The sequence below is a fragment of the Lutjanus erythropterus genome, chromosome 12 (genome assembly GCF_056507025.1).
Source record: "Lutjanus erythropterus isolate fLutEry1 chromosome 12, fLutEry1.hap2, whole genome shotgun sequence".
Taxonomy (NCBI): Eukaryota; Metazoa; Chordata; class Actinopteri; order Lutjaniformes; family Lutjanidae; genus Lutjanus; species Lutjanus erythropterus.
The window spans coordinates 27,403,514-27,429,484 of NC_139328.1; the positions used below are offsets into that span (position 1 = coordinate 27,403,514).

The 25,971-nt window shown below is 39.9% G+C and overlaps 1 protein-coding gene across 3 annotated transcripts in view; it reads left to right on the forward strand.

The window, feature by feature from the left end:
* Nucleotides 1–280: 280 nt before the first annotated feature.
* The window catches only part of LOC146318111 (low-density lipoprotein receptor-related protein 8-like), a 118,243-nt gene continuing 92,552 nt past the window's right edge, over nt 281–25,971 (forward strand). For all 3 annotated transcript variants that reach the window (XM_084731609.1, XM_084731611.1, XM_084731610.1), the window contains exons 1-2: nt 281–480; nt 1,202–1,318. In XM_084731609.1, the coding sequence (XP_084587735.1) occupies nt 414–480; nt 1,202–1,318 (184 nt within the window). In that variant the 5' untranslated portion in view covers nt 281–413. The remainder of the gene's footprint in view (nt 481–1,201; nt 1,319–25,971) is intronic.

Sequence of the window (25,971 nt, forward strand, 5' to 3'; positions counted from 1 at the left end):
AATACTTAAGATAGTATGTTTCTTTAATTGGCCCCTGGCATATTATATTCTATACACTATTGTGTTTGTTTATGAAACAATAAGTATCAAATGCAGGCCCGTTTTGCTGCTGATAAATTTTCAATCTCATAAACAGATAATACCATATCAATGTATCATTATTCTAATCTATTCTACTCGCCTCTTGTCCCCGCCCCCCCGCGCTGTCGTCACTCTCCGAGCGGCCAATTGGGCGGAGGCCTGGGCTGTGGAGGGGTGGAGGGGGTGTTCCACACACACACACACACAGCGGAGAGAAGAGGCAGGCAGGCGGCAGCAGCGTCGGTCGCAGCAGCAGCAGCGATACAACAAGAGCGACTCATAGTCGGGCTTTGTTTTGTGGATGTGAATGAGCTCCATCACCTCCTTCAGAAATGTGGACGGATATAAGGACATTGCTACTTTTACAGTCATTAGTCTTGAGGCTTCATTTCTTGGAAGGTCGGTATAATGTTTTTTTTTTTTTTTTTCACCTGAGTATAAGACGGTAGAGCACTAACATACAGCCTAAACCGTGATGTGTGTGTGTGTGTGTGTGTGTGTGTGTGTGTGTGTGTGTGTGTGTGTGTGTGTGTGTGTTTGTGTGTGTGAGTGATGCTGTAGAGGTGACAGACTGGACGCGCTGCCGGCACTCAGCGCTTTTGATTTGAGCTTTTAAAACCACGAGAGCAAAAGAGAAAACACTTTACTTTTTATTTAACATTAATGTGTAAAAAGCTTTGGCCCACATACGGTGTAAAAAACAACAACAGGGGTTTCGGTGGCGGAGAAGCGTGTCTGTCTGTCATGTGTTTCCCGGCTGTGAGCATCCATACTGCATCAGAGGTAGTAGCTGTAGTAGCCCAGACTGAATCTTTGTCTTCGTGTTGTGGGGCCTCTTGTGCGCCTGTTTTCCCCACAACAGTTTTTAATCATCTCGCTTAAAAGTAGATGAATAACTGAAAGAAAACGCAGACCATGACGCTCCCGGCGCCTCAGCCAATTGACCTGAATGAATGCTGAATATCAATTAGGCATTCATTTGCAAATGACAGTTGAACTACAAGCGCTGACTACTCCACTATATCCGTTTGTTGCTCATCCATCTGGACGCTGGTTGTTCACCCCCTCTTGTTTTGTTGTGTGTGTGTGTGTTGTTTTTCTTTTCTCTCTCTCTCTCCAGCAACGGATGAGTGTGAGGATGGACAGTTTCAGTGCAACAACAAAAGGTGTATACCCACCATCTGGAGGTGCGACGACGATGACGACTGCTCGGATAACAGTGATGAAGAAAACTGTCGTAAGTGGAAAAAAATCAAGTCAGACGAGGGCTGTTATGTGTGAAAAAGACCTGTGATAAGTGAGGCATTATGCAAATATCACAGCACACACAGAATAACCTGTTACAACATATCAAAAATAGCAGGAAATAATGAAAACATTTAATTAGTAGGTCACTGCACCTCCTCTGTTCCCCTCCTTCCCGCCCACCCATGTGTGAAAATGTGCACTAAACCATAAAAGCATCCTATTATATTCTTATGATCTCAGATAGTCCACTGAGTAGTTTTACTCCAGTGTTACAGAAGTGAAGAAAAAACTTAAAATCGCTTTCCTGTTGGTAAACAACGTGAGTTTTTTGATGATGGAGCTTAGGTGGAGGCGAAGCAGTTTCCTAAACACATTAGCTAACACTAGCTAGCAAGTTTTGTCGGCCTGTTTCTTTATAATGGCTGAAGAAAATTGAGTTTTTCTGAACATACACAGTCACACATTAATCAGTGGGAGCAACCTACCATTGAAAGACCGGAGTAGATGGTTTTGATGGGTTTTATTTTGTTTTTGTCTGCCAGGTTTTAATGCGTTGTGTTTTATGGATTGGTTGTATTTTTCTCTTTGATGATGAAAATAAGTGTGAGAATATTTTCTTTCTGGACTTTTTTGACTGGCAGTGGCAACTGGTACGTGATTAAACATGACGAGCAGATGTCGGTCTCTTTTCGCTACTACTCTTACGTGACTCATGTTTGCCTCCAGCTAATACTGTGACGTAATTATGATGTCGGCACTAAAAATGTCTACTAGATTTATGTCATTAATATCCTCAGGAGACTATACGTGGAGCTGCTCCTGTCAGCTATCCATTAGAGCTTGACATATGTAACATTTCTGCATTACAGTGTTTAAAAATGCTAGACGTACGTTATATTTTTGTTGAGTTGTGTACTTCTAATATCCCCAGTGTTGAAATGCAGACAGGTATGTATTTTAGTTAATGGTGTGTCCCCTGCTAGTTATTGCTAGCTAGTTGTTATAACTCAGGATATGTCAGAAAGTGAGTAAGGAAGTCTGCGAACACAACGAAACAGAACACGAATAAAGCTTAATATTACCTCATCTATGAACATGATTTTTGCTCGAGTCATATCAGATAAATTAACATCAAGTGAAGATAACACATCTCATAAATCCACGCCACTTCATGACGCCGTCAGTATGTCTTTTGCTATTGTTTTAATGTGAGAGTCAACCCCAGCGGCAGAATTTATATATTGTGCGTTTAATTGTAAAAAAAAAAAAAAGACCTGTGATGATTGAGGTGTCATAAAACATAGGAAAAACCTGGAACAACAATACATATCACAAAATAATGAAAACATTTAATTAGTAGGTCACTTCATCTCCCCTCCCTTTCTTCTCACTCATGTATGAAAATGTGCGCTACCATTGTTTTCTTAAGATCTTAGATAATACATTGAGTAGTTTTTCTCCATTAAAACTGTTACCAAAGTTAAAGAAACTAATTAGATTTATGTCATTAATATGATCAAGGGACAATACCTGGAACTGCTCCCATCAGCTATCCATTAGAGCTTGACTTAATGGTCTGTTCATGACTAGAATGTGTATCGAAGCTCCTCTATCTTAATGAGCTATGAACAGAAAAATGCACTCATATCTCCCCTAGATTGCTGTCCTCTCATAATTTCTTATTTTTATGGTGGATTTGCTATTCTGTTTGCATTTTATGTGTACTCACAAAGAATATAAACTCAGCGATTTTGTTTCTGCTCCCATTTTCATGAATTGAAGTGAAAGATCTAAGACTTGTTCTATGCATACAAAAGGTTTATTTTTCTCAAAGTTTGTTAACAAATTGTTAGTGAGCACATCTTCTTTGCCAAGATAACCCCAGTGTGGTCACAATAAAAGGTCACTCAACATGGTCAGTATTATCTTGAAAAAAGACATTTATTAGGCACTTAACTATGGCTATTTAACACAGGGTTAGAGATTATTTTTTTCCCCCAGAAGAGCAAATTCTGCACTGCATCTGACTGGCTTACCCTGATATTCTTACCCTAACCAATTACTTCTCATGTCTAAACCCAACCAATGAAGGAAACTAGCACCAGCCAATCAGTGGCGGAGTTGGGCGTGTCTTGTCTTTGCCCTCCTGGGAATTCACTAACACAGATTTTAATCAATTTATGAACAAAATGTGAGATAAATAAACCTGTTATGTGCATAGAAAAAGTATTTTCTTTTACTTCAAATGGGAGCAAAAACAAGTGTTGCATTCATATTTCTGTTGCGTGTATTTCTACAGCACCTTATCTGTTCAGGAGAGACATAAAAGCTCCCAGAGTTCACAAAGAGACAAATAAAATCCTGTTCTGAGTGGGGATTAGGCATAGATGTTTGTGTGTGTGTGTGCGCCTGAGGCCAAGAGTGTGTGCAGGTGATTTCATCCCTGCTACACCTAAATATAGAAAGCTCAACAAGCATGTTTTTTTACATGAGGGTTGATTGGGTGGAACCATTTTCCAATCATCTTCAAATAAAAAGCTGTCCAGCTGAGAGACAGATTGCGTGGCGCATCGGTCTGGTGCACACAGCTCTGACAGGTATCTTGGATGTGTTGTTCTGTGCGGAAATAATAGAATTCCAGTTTCCTTTCTGACTGAGAGCCAGTGGCCTATATTCTGGAAGAATGCTTGCGCTGAAACCAGTGAAGTTGTGCCAAAGCTGAATCCGAGCCCTGCATGTTTGCCGTGCAGCTATGTTCCTTTGTGTCTGGGTTAATTGTGGCTCGGGAGGAATTCCTGCACCTCCCCACACATGCATACATACATGCTCTCTATTTCTCCTAATATCTCTTTCTGTCTTTGTTGCCGCTCTGTATCTTTCTGCACCAAACTCCCACACACAGACCTGTTGTATACAACCGCCTCACAGCTCCTCTGTGCATTAGTCTGGAGGTGCTGCCTTCGTCACCCCGTCTCTGAGGCCAGCAGGACGAGGCCTCTGGCATGTCAAAGAAAGCTGGTCACTGGGAGCATCTTCACTCCTAAAACATTCATGTATCACTGCTGGGGTTGGGCAACAAGAACCAATTTCAGATAAGAATTGATTCCATAATTATGACTGCAAAAGACTCACTAAGAAATTTTAATTTTGATTTTGCTAATTGATGCCTACACAGATTTCACTTGTGCTTGTTTCTGTAGAAGGGCTGTGATTATATGGATTCTTGCTTACCATGGTGACAAAGCTACATCTGATTGCACAAATTATTATGTTTTATTGGACTTTATTGAAGGAAACTGTCGTAAGTGTAGTGTATAGGAATAGGGCAGTGTTTAGTGATTTGTGTGCAGTGTGCAAGTGAAGGAGCGCGAGCAGGATACTGCTGGTTCTGCTTATAGTGGAGCATTAAATTAAACTTAGAAATAAGTTGTCAGTCTGGCAGTAAATGTCCAGTACATGTTACAGTATGTCAGTTAATAAACGCTGCATCTTCTCAACACCGAGAAAAGTCTGATCTTTTTTTTTCCCTCAACTGCTGGAAAAGTGACAGTATTAGCTCTGAAGTAAGCTGAGCAGGAAAGGCTAACTTTAAACGAATGCTAACATTAGCATTGTACCTTTACAACGTTGTTCCAGGGAGACCGTGTCCCGTTCAGAAGTTTTGTTTGCATCATTTAACTGCAGGGTCTTTGTTGGAGAAACAAAGGAGAAAAAATCCATGATGATAAATTCAACACTGAATTTCCTCTTTGATCATTTTTCTATTTTTCCATCTTGAAAAATGTTGTTGTTGGCTACCCACTGGCAATCCCAGGATACCTTGGGTGCGATCTGTAGGCTAATGAGAGGCAGTGTTCCTGGCTTGTGTGTAACACAACTGATCTTCAGCTGTGTTAATAGATTGATGTGCTGATCTCAACTAAGACTGGCTCTTCAAAATAAAATTGAGGTGATGATGGCAATGACCTCAACTGTACAGCAATAATCACATGACTCTGGTATTGTGATAATGTGGTTTTTGTCACAGCTCTAGCTTACAGACATGTGAGTTGAATGCATCCATGTCTTCCCATCTCCAGCAGTCCAGCATGAACCTGTTCAGCTATTGCTAAGCTGCTTTTCTAGCAGGTGAATAACACAAATTGCATGAGTCACCCCAATTTAGCAAATGCTGTGTAACAAAACCCTTTACAAGGATTGTAATACTTTCTTTTATTGCAGTAAAGCTGAAGTAAACCACAAAATATTAAAGCAACCACAAAGAAGAGCACTGTTGTTGTGGTTATCTAGCTAACGTTAGCTAAGCTTAGTGTTTCTGCTTCTGCTTCTGGTAACATTTATCCGTAGTATAACATAATTAGCGTTTCACACAACTTTGCTGTGAAGAATGCATGAGAACACTCAAAGAATTGGGATTGAGAATTGTTAAGAACTGAAATCAATAAGCAGAATCGGGATCAGAATCGGAGCCGATAAAATCCAAATGATACCCAACCCCATTCATCGCTTCACACACTCACACACAAACCTGTGATGTTTGCAGAAAATCATCATTCTGTCGGGCTCCGTTTCCTCAGTATCCACTTTATGAATGAAAAAGGAAATTGTCAGCAAGGTTTTATTGGCCCCTGTGTGTTTTTCATCAGGCAGAGCTTCAGTGAAAACACTCTTCCTGAAAGCGTACTACTATCAACGCACCATTCGATGATTATGACATTCCAGTATTACTTGCCATTATATTAGAGAGCGGCCTTCACTCTTTGTCCGTTTCCTTCCTCTGTGTGTCTTGCTGTAAGTGCGTGGGCAGGCAGATGAGGCAGAGTCAGACTTGTCTCTGCACTGGCATCCTCGCTGTGTTGGCGAAGGATATTGGTTGTTCAACTTTTACCATGTTTGATTTGGAGAGAATGTTTTCCTGGCTCACTTTGCAGCTCTGGCAATATTTAATTAATGTGTTACTATTAAAATCATTCTCAGGGGTCGCCTCTGTAAACTCTTTTTCTATTTCTACATCTGAGGAGGCAATAAGACATAGGGACAGGCGGTGTAGTGCAGTGGAGTGTAAACCTGTACAACATATGCTGCTGCACAAGGGGAGAGTGCTGTGAGGATTTAACGTGTACACACAGCAAATCCTGGGCAGGAATTACACACTTAGTTTCTTGTTGACTATGAAGTGGTTGCATTTTTAAATTAAGTTTCTGAGGGGTTGAATGGATGGTCTCACTTTTTATTCTATTTGTATTCACAATGTATTATTTTATAACACAGGAATCCAGTGACTGAATGTGTGCAACAGAGCATGGTTATGAAATATGCTGACAGGAGGAAACCTTTGCTGCAGCTGCTTATTTGTCATGCCGGTGTCACCTTATTTCCAACTTGACTTGGTGCTTGTAGCTGAACCTCAGAACAGGTGTAAAGCTCTTAGAAGATTGTTATTAGCAGTGTCACGATTCTCAAATTTCACAATCCAATTTGACTTTTGATTTTAAGATTATGATTCCACTCAGTTCATTTCAGCACTGTTGCCTGTGGCATATAATGTTTTGCAAAGATCAATGCATCGTTGATTTTATGACAGCTGTCATTTACATTTTCAAAGTCTTCTTTAAAGGAATATTTTGGATTATTTTACATGGGTTTGCATGAGGTACTTAATGGAAATCAGTGTATTACCTACAGTAGATGGTTGGTGGCAGCCGCTAGTTTGGAGAAGCAGAGATGAGCACCATAACAGAAGCTAAGCAATGAACTGCAGTGGACGGGATCAGGAGCAAAACACATTTTAACCACTTAAAAATGTCCACCTAACAATATCGGTTTAAGTGTATGCTATATTTAGAGTATTTTCACTTCTTTACTTTGCTGAAACTGCTGTTATACAAGCAGAGTATTGCCGTTTCCAAACCAACCAAACTCCATAGGCAAAATTTGTAATTTTACTTTTCAGAGTACAAGAGTTGCTGGTGTTTTGCTCCCTTTATCCGTTAGGTTGTTTGTGTTATTGTGTGACTTTGGAATAATTCGGATTCACCAAAGTCACACAATAACATAAACAAACTAACAGATCAGGGCAGCGATAGACTAACAGTTTGGGTGATCTGCAAGGTAAAATTATTGATTTTACTTATGGAGTTTAGTTGGTTTGGAGAAAGTGATATTTTACTTGTGTAACAGTGGTTTCCCATTGTAAAAGGCCGTCTAATGGAATTAATTAAAGTAAAGATGCAAAAATATTTGAAATGTAGTATACAGTTTAAATGACAATCTAAACCATCCCTTACACTGCATGGTATGAGGTTTGATATAACTGCCATTGTAATTTTTTTTGCAATCTTACCACCACATCCTCCTGTATTCTTCACAGCAGAGTTATGTGGAACACTACTTACAACAAATAAATGTTACCAGCAGAAACGGCAAGCTAGCTACTAGATAGATGTATTCGCAGTGGTACCACCAGGTTATGTCCTAACAGGTATGAAAAACAAAGACAGCACAATAGAAATATTGAAGATATAAGATGAAGGACTAAATAAGAGACATGTGTTCAGAGTAGAGTCTCAAGAACACTGACTGACTAGCTAGCTAATGTCTGCTAACAGGATATTCTAATATCATTCAAGCACACAATATTATACCCGTATTATGAACACAATAATGCAGGGCTCATGTTTTGCAAGGTTGTGTCCATATCTAAATGAAAATCAGCAAGTTTATCAGTTTCAATCAATTTTCAGTCAATTTTTAATTTAGATTTAGCTCATTGCGATTGATTTTTGATGCAGTATTGAAATCGTGACACCCTTATTGTTATTGCTCAGACCAGTATCACGTCCTTTATGCACTATGATCCTCCTCCATCCACCCTGCTCCTCCTGTTAACCCCATCCCCCACCACTCCACCCCCAGACTGCACTCCCATCACCATCCCCCATCATTCAATCTCCCCACTGACCAGTCCCTCGCTGCATGCACCCATACATTCATACATGCATAATTGCACTCATAAGCATGCGCGGACACAAGCGCCGACCATGTGAGCATAAATGCATACATACATAAACACTCTTGAATGCATACCAATAAACTCTGCACTTTTTCTGGCAAATAATTGAAAAGTTAGAGTCTACATAAAGCAGGACAAAAACTGTATGTTTTGTTTACTGGTTGCGTAACATTTGTGGGTAGGATGAGCTGCAGAGCCACCGTGCCTGTCGCCTCGTCTGGAGTTGACAGAAGTGGAGGCAACAAAAGAATTCTGCCTTGAGTTCTGAAAGTCAGATTTGTGCCAACTGTGACATGGAGCCGCTGTTTAATCTTCATCCTGATTATAGCAGCATATCACCCGGTTTTCCCATCTCGCTGCGTTACCTTCAAAGTTCAGCATGTCCGCTTGACTTTCTTCTTCATCCCTGGATATGATAACGATCTATTTCATCCGTGTTCATGAATTTAACATCGATACCTGCAGGGAGGCATTTCACATCGCCACGAAGAGCTCAAAGTGTTCTTTTGTTTTCCTCTGTGATGCAGACTCAGCAACAAACCGCGAGCCTCCTCGCTTTGTGTTCTTTTTACCTAATAAATCCGCACAACTCCTTCATAGGCAAACTCACTTTTGAAACTGCTGGCGCTCCTCCACACCTCCTGTAGTCGTAGCTAATTTCTTTATTCCAAAGCCTTTCCAGTGGATGAGAGCCTCCTCTGCTGCAGCGCTGTAACCAAAGTCCTGCCAGCACACCGAGTTTTGGAAATGCAAAAAGTATCCCTGCACCGCGGGTTAATTCTTATTTAATGCTTTATTCAGCGGTGTTTAAACCTCAGCTGCTTTCTGCTTACATTCGACACCAGTTGAGGAGAATCAAACCACAAGGGTAAATCCACTGTGCATGCATCTTTTATTTATGCTCTTGTCTCAAGCATGTGGTCTGTTCATTTGGGTGCTCTCTACTTTCTTCCATGGTGTGTAAATTGATTAGATAATCTATAAGATTATTTTTGGCTTCCAACCATATTGTCTCTTTTCCATCGAGCCTCTCTCTGTGTTCCTGGGAACAGATCGTGTCTTGCTCACTGAAAGACACCAAAGCCTTTTTGAGTGCTTTTTCCATTCAAGTCTTGACAATAGTCACAATCGCTAACTGACTAACTTTAAAATGCTGCTATTTTCTGCCCTAAAGTGCTCCAGGTATTGCTTTGGATACAACGACAAAACATTTATTTTTTAGCTATTCTGAAAGCAGCTGACACTGAAAGCAAAAAGGCTTCACATTATGGGATTTGGTTTGGTTCTTGGCTTATCTATTGCTCATTCACTTTCTCAGTTTTCAAAAACCGAGAAAGTTTTTGCTATCAGACTTCTATAATACTCACTCATGTCTTGTGTAAACAGCATCTCAGTTGAAACATACCCATGTGGAGCCAATTTGGCCCCATAACATCTACAACATAGCTTCTCTTCTCTTCCTCATTTCTCTTTTCTCCTCTCCTCAAAGTTATCATGGGTATCAGTAGATCAGAGTGTTTTAGGTACAGTAATAAAAAAATTGGACTGGATTACCTGCTGAAAATTAATTTTAAGATGACTTCAGGACGTCTATACCTTGGGAAGGTTCAGGAAGACGTAGAAGTTGCTAAAAATTACAGATCAGCAGGGAAGGGTGCAATATTTTGAGAAACTAAGGTTAATAGGTGATGAAGATCTGTACGAGCTGGCTCCTTCATCTTGGAATAACCCGACGTGGTGAACTAGCTTGTTTTTTCTTCAAGCCCGTGCACAGCTGAAGACATTTAATGTTTCAAAAGTTTGAAAGCCCACAACCAGATGGCGTGTGGATGGATCAGCCCATTAACATTCTTTTTTGGAAATTTAAATATCTAAGACTTTTAAGATTTCAAACCTCACAGTCTACTAGTACAACTTTTTGGATCAAAATGCCAATGTGCCGTAAGATATTAAAACATCCCTCTTCAACCAATTTATTAAATAAGTAACTTGATGAGAAACCAATGTTCTTAGAAGCTTATATTTGGTCGACTAAAATTGACCATTTTGAGTACAGATGATCAGGGGAAAGGGTTTGTGTATTTTAAGGAGTGTCAGCCAGAGAGAGCAGAAATGAAGGACTAAACCCTGACTTGACAGTGTAACTTGCTGCTGCATCGTGACTGTTTCCTCTGGCGCTCATGGGTGACAGGAGCACAAACATTCAACTCCACTTTTTGAGGACTTGTGGCTCTGCTTTCATTGCTCTGGCAACTTGTTCTTCTCCTGCTGTAGCCGCATGGACTCACAGCCAGCCAGGCTAGTTTACAGCAGTATCATGAAGTAAATAAAATGTAAGTTTGGGCACCTGCTGAGATCTACTTGTAAATGCTGAATAATAGAATAATAGGGTAACACTTGATTTTCTGCTTTGTATCATAGAGGTTTCAGGAAAAGAGAGAAACCCATCATCTTGTGTTTCTGACTTATCACTGTTGAAAACGCGTCTTGGTTTGTGCGCTTGCATTTTCCCCCCACAGTCTCTGCCTGTGCTCGTCTGTGTTATGTGAAGGGATGTGTTTGACAACGGGGAAGCGAGGGGCTGTTGATGATGTGGAAAAACAAAGAGTGTGGGATAAAAAAAAAAGAAGTGAGGTTGAAGTGATAGAAACTGGGGAAAGAAATAATTCTGACCTGCAGGGCGAGTCGAGGAGGTTGTTTGTGTTCCTATCAAATTCTCTCCGTAATCTCCACGGCTGTTGACAACTGTACACAGCGTGGAACGGATTAGGCCTTTATCTCTCCACGCAATGAGGCATGTTTTCCATGGGGTCTGTGGTCAATTTATGTTCTGTTAACTCACTCACTCGCAGTTCACATTATCGTGATAGAGCCTTAATTAGTGTGCGAGTGTTTAATAGCATGGATAAGAAATGTTTTTACAGAAAAACTAGTTGACTTTATGAATCGAGAAAGTCAAATTGACCTCAGTATTTTCCTCTACCTTTTGATTTTTGTCTTTTAAGCAAGAAGCAGTATTTACAGTCAGAATATAAAGGTTTTACAGTAAAATTGAATATAAACTTTAGTGATGCTGAAGCGTTTGCACACATTTTTCTATTTCTCAAAAGACGGTAAAGCCATTAATAAACATATTAGTGGGAACAACCTCAAAGCTTCCCTCTGTGTGTCCATTTTCCATGGCAGTAAAAATGACGTAGCGCATGTCGTATCCCTGTATAGAGATGCTGTGGTAAATTTTTTTTCCTTTCTGGTACCGATTCCAATACCTTACTTTGCATTCTTTGTAATACGGTACCTGAACTATTACTGACCAATAATACTGACCACTGTGTTAAAAAATATTATTTTTTTAACAGCTGCATACGTCTACTAAGATGTTAAAGGCCGCCCCATTTACATATGAAAACAGATACATCTGTTTCAAACAATATAATCATCAGATTGATATCATATCAGATATCAGTCATGATATTGGATCAGTGCGTAGATTCGTATACTCTCCTACACCCAGTCCCAACATTGGTATTGGAACAACCCTATCTGTGTAGCCTACGAATGTGTTTTCCAAGAAGCCCACATACTGTCGGCATGAGAACCATTAGCAATTTAAGACAATGCAGTACTCCGGAGAACCCATAGTGCCACTAAATTAGTATTTTACCTGAAAAGTGGAAGCTAGCAAAGTAGGCTAACTAGCTCCCTCTCCGAAAGCACAAGCTAGTTGGCTAGACGTGATGATGGTAAAAGACCAGATTGTCAAATCTCACTCAAAAACAGAATTAAGCCTGTGGAAACCTAAAATTCACACCCACTGGACAACATCAAAGTAGGGGATTCAAGAATGTGCAACAAAGAAATTATTAAAAATGCAGAGCTTCTCTACCTTTTAATTATTACAGCAATTCATAATTAAGTAATTCTTGTCCAATATTGACTAGATATTTTCTCCAAGGATTCACTTAGTGCTCAGTAAATGTGTCGGCATCAGGTTTCTAAAACCTTCCTCTCTAATACAGCCTATGTCTACTCCCTGTCCACACCGTGTGTGTCTGTGTGTGAAACTGTGTCTGTTTGTTTGTTTGGTCACTGGCCCTACTGGCCTACTGCCCTGTGTCTGCGTGTCTCAAAGCCAGCTCGCCCAAAGTGATCATTAAGAAGTCTGCAATTGAGCTATTATCTCAGATTAGAGCGTGTCGCTAAGCAAAGATGCTGAGAGAGAGAGAGGATGAGCCAGAGAGAGAGAGGGATTAATGTGGGAGTATAAAACATCACTCAGCCTCAGCCTCTTGTCATGTATTTATCCCTCGCTCCACTCATTTTTTAGTGTTCAACACCTAAAATTAAACTTTTTCTTTGCATAATTTTGAACATTACTCCTCCCAGCAATCAGAAAGTAGATATTTCCTTGGGGACACTGAGCAGTGTGTCTGGCCTCATGAAAAATGCAGCTTTGCTTTATTTGAATCACTGAAATACTGCTATGGTATTAAAACAACAGCATCAGCTGTAGTCTTTGCAACACTGGTTTTTAAACAGGATAATCAGCTGTGTGGTTTGTGCTTTTACTTGAATCGTGTTGTTAAAAAGAGAGTTCAAATGTAAGGATTTGTGTCACGTGCCCCATGTGGATGACTCCTATTTCCCTTCTTATATTCCATATATATAACTTTTTTTTTAGCACTGACGGCAATGCTGTTGTTACATCAAGTCTTCATTTGTAAAGATCCATGGATCATTGGTTTTGTACCCTGACAACTGTCATTTACATTATTTGATTCTTTTAAAAGAAGAAGTCTACAGTATCAAGTGTGATATTATGGCCGGTAAGTTATGCTGGATTGTTGTTTTCTTGTTCAGACGTGACAGATACTGCAAGTATGTGAGGTTTGATTATTGAACTTCACAGCTCATTTTGATCGATATGTCTACTGTGTGTGTTTATATTTCTCATAAAGAAGTATACACAATACACAAGAATAGATGTCATCGCAACATTTAATATCAATTGAAGGGGACCCAGAACAGAACCTTGAGGTACTCCATTGTTGAATATATTATTTTTCCCTTTCATCAAACTTCTGCCTCCAAAGGTTGGTAATTCACTATTCAAAGCCTCAGTGTAAATTATCACACTTGTATTGGAAGGAAAAAAATGGAATCGGATCTTTAGTCGGTGCATGCATCTGGCAAAATGTTGTTTTTCTAAAGAATTGACAGCTGGGCTGGTTTTGAAATCCCACCGTTCAGTTTATATGAAAACATTACAGTTTTAAGTCAATGCTGCTGCTCATGGCTATAGTTTTAGGAACAGTGATTTACAGCAGTGGCAGTGAAATGAACCCAGGTTAGCCTGGAAATCAATAAGACACATGCTGGATGTTTGAGAGAGGCTGTCTGCTCTGTGAACCCAGGCCTTGGGGCCACAGGCACCCAGGAAGACAGCGCCTTTCATCCAGAATCACTGTCAGGAAAAAAAAAAACACAGACCCACAAGGGAGGATGTTGGCACACGTTGCAAGAACTGTGGCCCTTTGCAACTTGTGACTCATTTTTGTGAAAAATGCCACTTCATGTGACTCAACAGACATGCTTGTGAATCTCTGCTGACAGCTCCGGGGATGTTGGGATTGGCTGAGTGTGGCTCTGAGTCTCACTTTATTTTGATTTATCTGTTTGTGGATGAGTACACACACTCATCATAGACCTACAGAGGACATTATGCCACTCTGAAGTCAAGCCAGGGTAACAGAGAGTGTCTGCAGCAAGCATGGTAGTGAATTGAAATGATGAGCAAATGGCTGTGACACAGTAACCAAAGCCCTCGGTCTCTTTTCTTTTTTATTGATGATTCAGTGTAGCTGGATGAATTATGAGCGTCACCTCCACTCACAGAAGTAGCAACAATGGCTCCCTCTTGCCTAGCCACGCACTGACTCATTACGTCGCCACCATCACAGTGTTGAGGCTTTGCATGCTGACTGTCACTGCCATGAAATCATTCCACCTGCCTGCATGTCTCCACCATCAATGCACCCATCACACACACTCCATTGTTCCTGGAAAGAAATGTACCAAGATGATTCGGTGTGTAAAAAAAAATCCAGCAAGCCTAAAGTGAGGTCTTCAGTTTTCTTGCTTTGTCCAACCAGCATTCTTAATAATCTAAGCAGGTTTGTTGCCAAGTACTTTTACACACATGAGCAGTGTTGTGCAACACTTCACAAGAGCTAGCTCAAAGTTCAGTAATGTTCATTCCTTCCATTTTTTAAATTTAATTTTAAATAGAAACTCCTCTTAATTGGGAGGCTTGAGTCTATATAATGAGGTCATACTAAATGGTGCGTGATAGTCATGTTTATGTGTTAATTTTAAGATTATTTTGGGGGATTTTTGCCTTTATTTGATAGATGACAGCTGAAGATATGACCGATAAGGGGGTAGAGAGAGAGGGGATGATACGCAGCAAATGGGCCGTAGACGGGAGTCGAACCAGCAGCCACTGCAGAGGGCTGATAGCCTGAGTATAATGAGGAGCTTGCTGTACCAGCTGAGTGACAGGGGTGCCCTGTGTTTTTGTATTAACTTCAGTGGCCAGGATAACTTAACTAACAATTTACAACAACGTGAGAACACTGAAGCAGGCAGCAAACTTGAACAACAACATTCTGCTTAAATTTCCAACTGGAAATGTGGAAATTCTGACTTTCCAGTTGAAATTGAACACACCATAATGTACGAGAAGTGCAAGGAGAGAAAGAGGGAGATGTGAGAGATGAGACAAGCAGATCTGTCTGTTTCTTGCTGTAACAGAGACACCAGTCTGTTGTGTAGCCCATGGCATACACATTTTTTTTTAAATCACCTCATTAGTCCATATATGCACACGCTCTGCTTTATATGTGAGTCTGTATCACACTTTAGCAGCTGAGCATTGTTAACTCTTGGGAGTGATTAGTGCTTACCTCCATTAGTTGCAGTTTACCGTTCACCAAAAACATGAGCATATTCATGAAAGTGTGCTCCTTTAACATGTGCATGCACAATACTGTGTACGAGGAGTTTTTCTTGGTGATTCTGGTACATAACAACAAACACAACATATACAAAAATATAAAGACCAATACAAAGAAATAACTGAAAGTCAGGAACATAATAGAAAGTAGAAAACTGACAATAACAAACATCAACAAGATATGGAAACATATTCTAAAAATGTACTGTTTGCATGAAGTGACTGTACACTTTTGTGCAAAAGTTCACAATACACATTCAAAGAATATCTAAAAGATGCAAGAGAGTAATCAGAAAAAGGTGTCGTCCAAAATGAATGTGCATTAATGTAATTCAGTGACAGATGGCGTAGACCTTATGTTAATGTAACGTTTGGTGTCTATGGGGGGAGGGGGCGTATAAGAATCAGTGTCAGTGGGGATCGCTCGCCTTGTTGATGAGGCTGGGGAGAAATTGTTATGTCTTATGGTGTGAGGTTTTGGTCATGATGGACCGCAGCCTCCTGCTGGAGGGTAGTGTGGGTCAGCCACAATCTTACCTGCATGAGGGGTGCAGGCCCTGGTGCGATGGCAGATTGCAGCCAATCACCTTCTCCGTGAAGCAAATGATACGCCGCAGTCTGGCCTTGCCCTTAGTATTGGCAGCAGGTTACCAGATGGTGATGGAGGGGTGAGAATGAACTCTGTGATAGCGGCGTAGTGCACTATTGTAGTCTTGGGCAAAACTCAGCTGCGGCAGAAAGTCCATCCTCCAAAGATCCAAAGATAGTCAAATTCCAAATTTCAGGTTTCCAGCAAATGTGGTGCAAATTTATTCATAGGAAATCTGCTGGAAAAAATGGGAATCATGGGACTAATTCTCCAGCTGGGTCCCAGTGAACTACTGCAAAAGAGGACGACACATCGAGATGATGTAATGAAGTGCCAGTCAAAACTCAAATATGGAAAACAACATAAAGAATACAATGGAAATATGGTGAATGGAAGACTCTCCTCATCGCTCCACACAGATACAGTGTTTTCATTAGCGGCAATTTTTAGTCTCTTCAGTGGAGTTGAAGCTTTAATCTGAAATAGTGTCAGGTTTATGATTAATACATAAAGTCTGTTTCCCTCACACCTTTCCTCCTCAGCTAAGCATAAAAAACTTTTTAGCACTTTCCTTTTATCGAGGGTGTTACTACTCTATTTTTATGCTCAAATTGAAAATAATCATAAAAACAGCTGAATATAAAAAAAAAATCTCTCATCGTGGTTATATTGTGGTTATAGAAAGACTCATCTTCTTTAAGACTAAATTCAGTGGGTCCAGGATCCAGGGAGATGGACAGTTTATTTTTAACATGGCCGTATTCATTTTCACTCGGCAGGACAGAATAGCTCTTTGACACGATCTCTGTGTAATTTCATGGAAAACCCAATTAAACCACAGAAACTGGAGTGAGCACCCTGGGTCTCCCTAATGCTTCGTGCATATTGTATGTGCTTTTTGTAATTTTTTTTCATGGAGCATCAACCTGCATCAAGTATGTGGGGGCAAAAAACATCCTGCTAGTTTTAAGTCATTGTAGGAGTAAAGCCGTATTAGCTTCCCCTCCCTGTCAAGGAGTGATTTGTGATTCATTTCCTGCACAAATGCAGAATTTATGAGCTAAACCTTAGTTAAATGGGGATTTAATAGTGTCAAACACTGCATTACCTGAACAATGATAGCAAATAAGAATCAGCCTTAGACTAATTTACTCAGCTGTAGATTTTTAAGTGTGAGATGCCAGAAAGGTGCAATCAAATTATGTCCGTACAAAACCAGCCTTCCAATTAGCGGAGGAGCACTTCAACATGGGCTGATCAATCCTGTCATATGTCTAGATGACAGACTTATGATGCCTCACACTCAGAACTGTACAAAGAAAATTTTGACACGTCATGACTGGTGGAATAGAGTGTAGTAGACTCTGAGACAATTTACTGGCTGTGTGCAGAGTGCAGAGCTTTTCTGCAGAGCAGTTTTTTTTCCCACTGCAGGCCTGTTTTACATCAAAGCGTTTTTTTTTTTTTTTTAGCAAGACACTTTCACTTTTCTAGTATTAGGACTTTAAAATGGCAGTTGCCATTTGATTCTTTAGTTTTCTTTGAAATGTTTCCTCACACATGTGTATTAAAGGGAAAATTCTGCACTTGTCATGTGGACGACCAGTCAACATTGATGGTAAATGCAGTCATAAATTCCTGTGTGTGCTATATTGATTGAGAAAGCTGAGTTCTTGTGCTGAAAAGTTTCTTCCTGTATCCAGTGATGTCATTGGTGTTAAGGAAGAACTGCAGGTTGTTTCAGTTTGGACTCCTAGTCTGTGCTTCTGAGGTGTCAGGGGATGTGCCTGATGAGTACTTTTGTCACCTAATAAGCCAACAGCTGCCATTTTTACACCAAAGTTAGTGTGTATATGCTGGTTTTTAAACGTGGCTGAACCTGCTAAAAAGCAACTCTCTTTGTGTTGCGAGTAGATGAGTCTGCCTTTTTGTTTTTTCATTTAGTTTTGTTTTGTTTTCTTTTTTTCTGGTGTATGCTGGAAAGCCGAAACTCAGCCCATGTCTGTGCAGGAGAGCAGAGAAGGAAAAAGGTTTTTATAAGGGTCTCTGTGGTTCGAAGTTTTTTTCCTGCATCCTGGTTTGTATTTTCAGGTACCTGCTTTAACTTACTGTTTCATTTGCACTTTCAACTAAATTGGATTTTTGTTAAGTTAGTTCAGATGAAAATGCAACATTTCCTGATTCTGCTGCTTCTAATAAAAGCTTTTAGATCACACAATAATGGTGGACTTATTCTGTGAAGAATTTATAGGAGATAAAAATGTTTATCCAATGTTCAGATGCGTGACTAAAAACGAGGCATCATCTGTAACACCTTCAGTATACACCTTAAAGAGGTTAAAGTTAGCGTGTCCACCTGGATGTTTCCATCACTGCTGACCGAAGCAGAATCATTTGACCCAGGACTGAATTCCGACTATACTCTTTCCCACTGAAGACAAAAGCCAGATGTTACTGGGTGTTAGTGGCCTTTTTGGTTCAGTGTACAAGGGACTATTAATAGGAGAGAGTGGTGATGCATGACAAAATGGGTGTGGCTGTTAGGAGCTTGCATGCAATGCACCCTGGTACATGTATGCACTGTGAGCATGGCTCCGCGAGCAGGAAAACTTTCTTGGTCAGTATAACACGCACAGGAACTGATTGCTTCATCCGACTACATTTACCATCAACATTGACCGGACATCGACATGAAATGTGCAGAATTTTCCTTGCGCAATTGATATGGATTTTTCTGTGTATAATCCACGGGAAATTAAATTGTTATGATCAGTCTTGATGATTTGAATATAAATGAGAATGTGCAAAAATCCAATTTGCCAAATCTTCCCAAATGCTGGAGCTAGTTTTGAATTTGAAATGAAATTACTTTTTTCATCATTTATATCTTTAATGACAGTGTTATATGGAGTTTTTAATAGATTTCTGCAGTCCCTTCAAGGAAAAAGCAGATCTCATATCAGGAAAGGTCGGTCACACCTGTTTTAATTTAGAAAGCTTATATTTAAATTATTGGCTATATAAGAATTTAATGCTTATTTAAGATTTATCCTGACCATTTGTGTTAACATCACTGTTGTTGCTCACTACTCCGGCAGAAGTTTTCATGAAAGTGGTGAGAGCATAATGCTGATAGAAAGCAGAGTAGTGGGAAATGTTCACCGGCAGATGGTTTTTCTGTGTTGCGCCTGACCTCATGTGCTTTGGGGAGAAATTTTGTGATCAAAGCTCAGCAGCTAAGCTCTGCCTAGAGATAGATATGTTTTAAATGCATAGCCATCGGCCACACGCATGCACTCACAAATATGAATACACACGAGCACGCACAGTCACACACATACAGAATAGCTTGATACACAGAGGCACTCACACTCAAGTGTGCGGGGGGTTTTATTGGTTTGTGCGCACCTATCGTGCACGGAAAATGATGTAATCTTTTGTGACAGGGATCAACAGAGAAAGAAGAACAAGAGCGATGGAGAGCGGAGCAAAATAAAAGGAGAAAAAGAGGAGGCAGGATAGAGGCGAGCCAAGGAGGGTGTTGTTGTGGAGTGGGTTGGGGGGTGGGAGCAGGAATGAAGAGTGCTGCAGTGTCATTGATTTTAGAGTGGTTGTTTTGCAGTGTTATTGTTGTGATGCAGATCAGATAAAGGGTCACGGATAAGAGAGACAGCTCATTAAAAATCACCTGTACTGTAGTCTCTCCTTCAGAAAGGTCAAAGTTGACAATGTGTTTTCTGTCTTATCATGCGTGTTCTGGACAGAAAGAGAGTAACCACAGCAACACGAGCACAAAGTAAACAAGACACATGAAGCTCTTGCTTTAGCCAGACTACCAAATTGAAAAAAATGGCACCTGTTTGGTTTGAATGAAGACGAGCAGAGCATCTTTATGGGAAGCTCCAAGTCAGTGCAGAACATCTGCTCATCCTATCAGACAGCCAGACTGTTGGGAACACCTGGCATACTTTCCTGCTCTACTTACAATGCTGTTTGAAGTGCATTTTTTCCATTAACTATCGGTCAAAATGGTGGCAAACCAGACTTCCTTTATTGTCATTTAAAATAACAGTTTTTGTACATATGGCTGTATTTTTTTCAAGAAAATTTAGTTGCAATTCTGTGAGTTCTTGTTAGCTTTTACAGAGGGGCAGTAGAAAGCATTCTGACTGGAACGTAAACTAGCATGCGTTGTGCACAGCCCAGGACTCCTTTTATTTTGCTCCACAAACTCTTGAGTCGATCACAGCTTATTGGTACCATCTAGCAAGCATCAGTGATGTGAGGTGTGTGCAGAGCCCAGAGGAGACAAAAAGACAAAATCAGCAGTGGATACTTCTGTATCTCTTGCCAGACAGCAGCAGGGCGAACAGGCTGTGACTGAGCTGGGGATTGTCTTTTAATAACAATAATAATAAAGTGCACCATCATTATTATTGTTTATCATTATTATTACTAAAGATAATACCCACTCGAGCTACAGCTTGTTCATCCTGCTTGTGTTTGGCAAGAGATGCTGCCGTATCTGCAGAGGCCTCTCCCCTTGGCTTGTTAGACTGCTTAGTTCATTCTTAGCACTCCACCATGTAAAACAGTTTGTTTTTTATTTCTATGACTCTATGACTTGTTATTTATTCAGCTAATCTATGTTTTATAAATTTTGTATACAATATTTGTTTTGGGAGTAGCAAATAGCAAACGACGACTTCATTTCATTATACAACCCTGTGATTTAGCTTGTATTTAATAATGAGCCAAAAAAAAAAATACAATAGTGAACTACTACATAAGCAAGCAAACATATTTGTTGCAGGATTATTGCACTGGATTGCATTACATGCAGGTGATGCCGTTTCACCTCCTATAATATAAAGACACCTGAATGCTGTGTAAAATCACAAATTTTCTGTATCCTTTCATTTGTTGTGGGCTGAAAAGCTGTGTTATTTGTATCCACACAGCAGAAAGCTCACTTTTGCCTACAGTAGAATATAGTGCCACGGCCTGCTTTTAATCTCGACACCACATACATGAATACAGGGTAGAAATAGCTTCAAAAACGCCCCAGAAAAAAAAAACAACTTTATTTAATTGCCTCATGCAACAAGAAGCTGCTGTTGCAATTGAAGGCTCAAACTCATTTCACACAGAGCATTATGAAAAATGTTATGATCTCGACATTAATGTGCAAGCTTGCATTCTTTTTATGCTGAGCGCTTATAAAAAATAGCTCAAATGCAGAAACTGTGCTAATTTAAGTGGTGTAAATTACTTAAATGTGCTTTTAAATGAGTCTCTAAAATCTTATTCCATTGATAATGCTATACTGTCAAAGCCATCTTGTTTTCCTGTAACTGTTAGAATAATACACTGTAAAAACTGTTTGCCTTAAAATTTGTTGATTCAATTTGAAAAGACAAGTTGAGGTAATTTTGTAATGATTCAATATGAATAACCTTTTCTAGTCAATTAAACCTGATATTAATTAAGTTGTACATGTTCAGTAAACTTAGGATGTTGAGTTGAACCAACAACTGCTCAGTCACTTTGATGAACATTTCAAACATACTTGATTATTGTTTACATTTTCAGTTTTAGAAGTCAGTTCTTCTTTTCAAACGAAAAACTTAAACCTCAGCTGCTCTCGTTGGAGCTACTTTGCTCCAGCATCAGAAAAAAGACAATATGTGAAACTGCATCCAGTGAAAGAGTCCCTAGAGAGTGTTAACTCTCACATAATGCATGCTGGGATCTCTGCTAATATGCTGATCATGTTTATTTAGAAAGTTAATTTAATGAGTTGATTGAACTCTGTACTGTACATTCATTCAACTCATCATTTCAAGTCAAAAGTCTTCCAGTTAGAAGAACTATAAGTTTCTAAGTTCTGAGGTGTTCTGAAAATAAATAGTAGAGATTTTAGGTTTAATTAACATGAAAATTCCTGTTTACATTTTTATCATTTTCATTTTTATAGGATGCATATGAAGAAGATTGCTTGCTCACTCTACCAGTGTGGCGTTAAATCAGTTTTGTCTTGTGACATTTTGGTCGTCAGGGATGTAGATCAAGGCTGCTGTAATATTCCTCAGCCCATTAAGGCTTAAGTAAGATTTTATGAAAACAGCTAATGAATCACTTCACTTCTCTTCTATTAGTTAAAGTGAGGCCAACCGAAATGCTACATCTCGAATGTGTACCAAATGTACCGTGCTTTTAATGGAGCCATCAGAGCTTTACATGCATGAGAGAAACTCTCGCAGTAAAGAGAGATCGAGTTGCTGCTGTGTCACCTTCAGCATTTTCACAAAGACTCACTTTGAGATGCAGTGTCTTCGTTCATACTAATATAATATTCAGCACATGCAGATGTATAGTCTTGCATTGCTAAAAGGAAGAGCGAGCCCTCAGTGTTTTGACAGGAATATATGGGGGTTGGATTTGACTTTTTAATAATTTACATGCACTGTTTATGTACGACTCCAAGTCATTTTCTGTGCTTGGAAGCAAACATCCAGGCCTGATATGCTCCTCTGACCCACAGGATGTCAAGATATGTTCACATTCCCTTGATGAAGTATCAATCTAAAACAGATCTTTTCAATTACTTTTCTTAAAGAAACAGATTTTAAAAAAGTGCCAAGGGGCTTGACTTTTACATTTCCCATCTCTGACCTGTAAAGTTTGGAATTTAAACACATAAAACAATGCACCTTTTATTTTTCTTCTCTGCTTAACTGGTTTTCATGATTGGAAAAGAAACATTATATACAAAACTACAGTAAAAACATTTTTTTGTCATCCTACACTCCTCTGTCCTACGCTACCCTTCTTTTTCTGCAGAAAGGGTTTATCAAGGGTCCTTTGTAAAACTAAGGGTTCCATGAAGAACTCTTTTGTCAAGGGTTCCTCACAGGTTCTTTGTAACATGGTATAAAAGGATTCTCAGTAGCACTGCCTGGGTGGGTTCTTGTTAATGCTACTAAAAAATGGAAAAGTTCTGGATACCCTCCAGATAGGGTTCTGAGTGAAACCATTACACCACAAGTGTTCTCCATAGAACATTTCATAGGGGGTTCAAGGTGAAAGCTTTCACAAATAGTTCTAGGTATATTCCTTAACATCGGATTCTAGGTAGAACTCTCTTAAGAGTTCCAAGTGTAACCTTTACAAAAGGTTTTACCAAGAACCAAAAAGGACTTTCCTATGGGGACAGGAGGAAGAACCCTTAAATAGTAAAAACACCATTGCGTTGGGTGAAGATAAAACCCATGGAATATAAAAGGGTTGTTGGTAGAACCCTCTGGGTAGGTTCTTGTTAGCACACACTGGGAGGTAGAAAGGTTTTGGACAGAATCCTCAGACAGCGTTCTGTGTGAACCCTTGGCACCATAGAGGGTTTCTCTGTAGAACCTTTCATAATAACCTTTTACAGACGGGTTGAGGTATAACCAAACAAAGATCTTAAGACTATAAAAAATGGTGTTTTCCGCAGCACAAAACTTAATTTAAAGTGATAGTTTGACACACATTTTGCATTTAGCACACATTGCACCTCCTGCGATTTGAAAATTGCCATTGGCCATATTGGGTTTTCAATAAAATTTCAATTAATTGCTCAACCCTACTGTCCTTAACAACAGACACATGAATGCGCTAATTAGCCTGCCTCTTACTGGAAGAAATTATTTATTTATAGTTTTTTATATTTATAAAGATAAAAGACTCTGGTTGAGGTCATTAAAGGGCTGGATTCGGGGCACTGGCCACTTATAGGCCTGATCAAAAGCATCACTCGCAACAGCTTTTGTGATGTGCCCACCCTATACAGCTGCTGTATTGTGTTACTTCGCTAACATTCACCAGCTTTGGTGGTGAGAGGGAAGCCTTTAGTCACGGTCTGAGTAATCTGTTTCTATGGTGGGTGGCTGCCGGACTCTTTGATTGGACAGCGGGCATTTGGTGGGCCCACACTAAAGGATGTCAGCCCTCACACAGTCCATCAATAGCTGTCTGCCACTTTGTTTCTTCTGTCTGACTCCTGTGTGGAGACTGGAGAGACGAAGAAAAAACAAAAAAAACAGACAAAGTATGAAGCTTGAAACGCGGAGAAACAGAAGGTCTACCAGCACACGTGCAGAAGTGGGTGAATGTGCGTGTGTGTGGTGTTTGCATGTAACTGTCGGGTTATGTTCAAAGGCAAACAGCAGCTGGGATGAAAATCTGACTGTGTCTTAATTACGCTGCCTGGTTGCTAGGGGCAGATTTTCTAGAACAAGAAATTTGACCTCGGGCAGTATTACAGTTATGCTAATTTTCGTCTGCAGTGGGAAATGTAAAATCCTGCTCTCAGTGCCTCGTCACAGCAATTTGAGTGCCTCAGTCTTCAGGCCAGTGAGGGTCCCTCTTCTGAAAATTTGGTCTCCAGCTGGCATTGTGTTTCGTGTTATTGGAGTCAGGTCTTTGCAAGAAAAAGAGAGGGAAGGAGAAAGAAGGAGCAATGAAAAAAAAGAGAGATGTGGCTCATTCTCTTTTCAGGCTAAAAGGCTAATCTCCCAATTCCCATTACAGTCCCCCGGTTAGTCGACAGACACTATAATCCAGTGTGGCACACATTTCCATATACAGGAGTGACTATAGGCTCCCCTAATGCATTTTGCGCCTGTGACTTAGAGTGGCAGGGCACTTTTAGCATTAATTCTTAAATCCAGACCTATCGTAAACTCAAATGCATAATGAAAAGGTGCTGGAAAGTCGTTAGAATAGATATTAACCTCTCTGAAGACTTTTCAGAGTATTTTATCTACTGCGTTGCTTTCAGAGAGAGGATTGACATACTTTTGGTTGCTTACAAGCACTTTCATAGATTCATTTATAGAGTCTAAGATCAGCAGTCTGGATGCAGATAAATCTCAGAGACCCAGATACTCGTGACACATACCTTGTAGATCATGCTCCCATTTACAAGTATCTCATATATGTTTTTTCCATTATCAGTATTGGATAATGGCTCAGAAACTGCCGAAAATGTAGCATTGGTGAGTCCATAAGTATATGCACTAATCCAATTCAGTGTAAAACCGCGAAACAGGACCCTGCTACTTCCCAGCAGCATCCTGTAAGCCAAATTGGATGGTCAGTGGAGAGAAATGCTGCCTTTACCTTGGCATCAGATTGTGTTGAAATGTCAGCAGGAAGTCTCTGGAGTCCATGTCAGGAGGACGACTAATCCAGTGGATTGTTTATTTCCCAGTCAGGAGTTTCTCCAGGAGTTGCTGGTGTCTTAGTGAAGCTATGGCTGATGCTGCAAACCTATCTGACTAAGTTACTGACTGACTGATCAACGATACCATGAGTAACCAGAGTGTATATGGGGCATCATTTTTGTTATTGAGTTGCAAATACAGATGCTGTTATTTCAGTCTTTATTTATGACCCTTTGATAATATTTTGTGGGAATCGACAGCTGTTTTGAATGGTCTTTCCTTTCCAATTATGATCTGGATTTGACTGAACTGTTTTGGGGTTGTGGGGAGAACAAAACTGACTTTTTACCAAATGCATTGAACTCTGGTATTTTTAAGATATTTATATCTGACCAATACTTAGCATTGGCTGATATGAAAAGTTCATGTGTCAGAATTGGTATCAAGAAGCAAAAATGGTACCAGAACCTCTCTAGTCTCATATCCATATATGTAAGATATCTTAAGCTACATATTTGTAGGCCTATTTGTATCTCTGTTATCAGGATAAGAATCTTGATTGATCTGTCTTGGTCATCCCATTACTACACCATTGATTTGTGCTTCCCTTGTCTTAATTTGAACCTAACCTTAGCCCTGCTCCTAACCAGATAAACACACGATTCCTATCCTTAACATAACCTAAGACCTAACCCCAACTATGATGGGAAGCACCATGGAAACAATGGGGGAACATGACTTTGGTGTAAGATCTGAATCAGGATTGACACTACTTATGTTCAGATGGTGGTGGTAATGCAACTGAAGGTGTTTTGGTAAT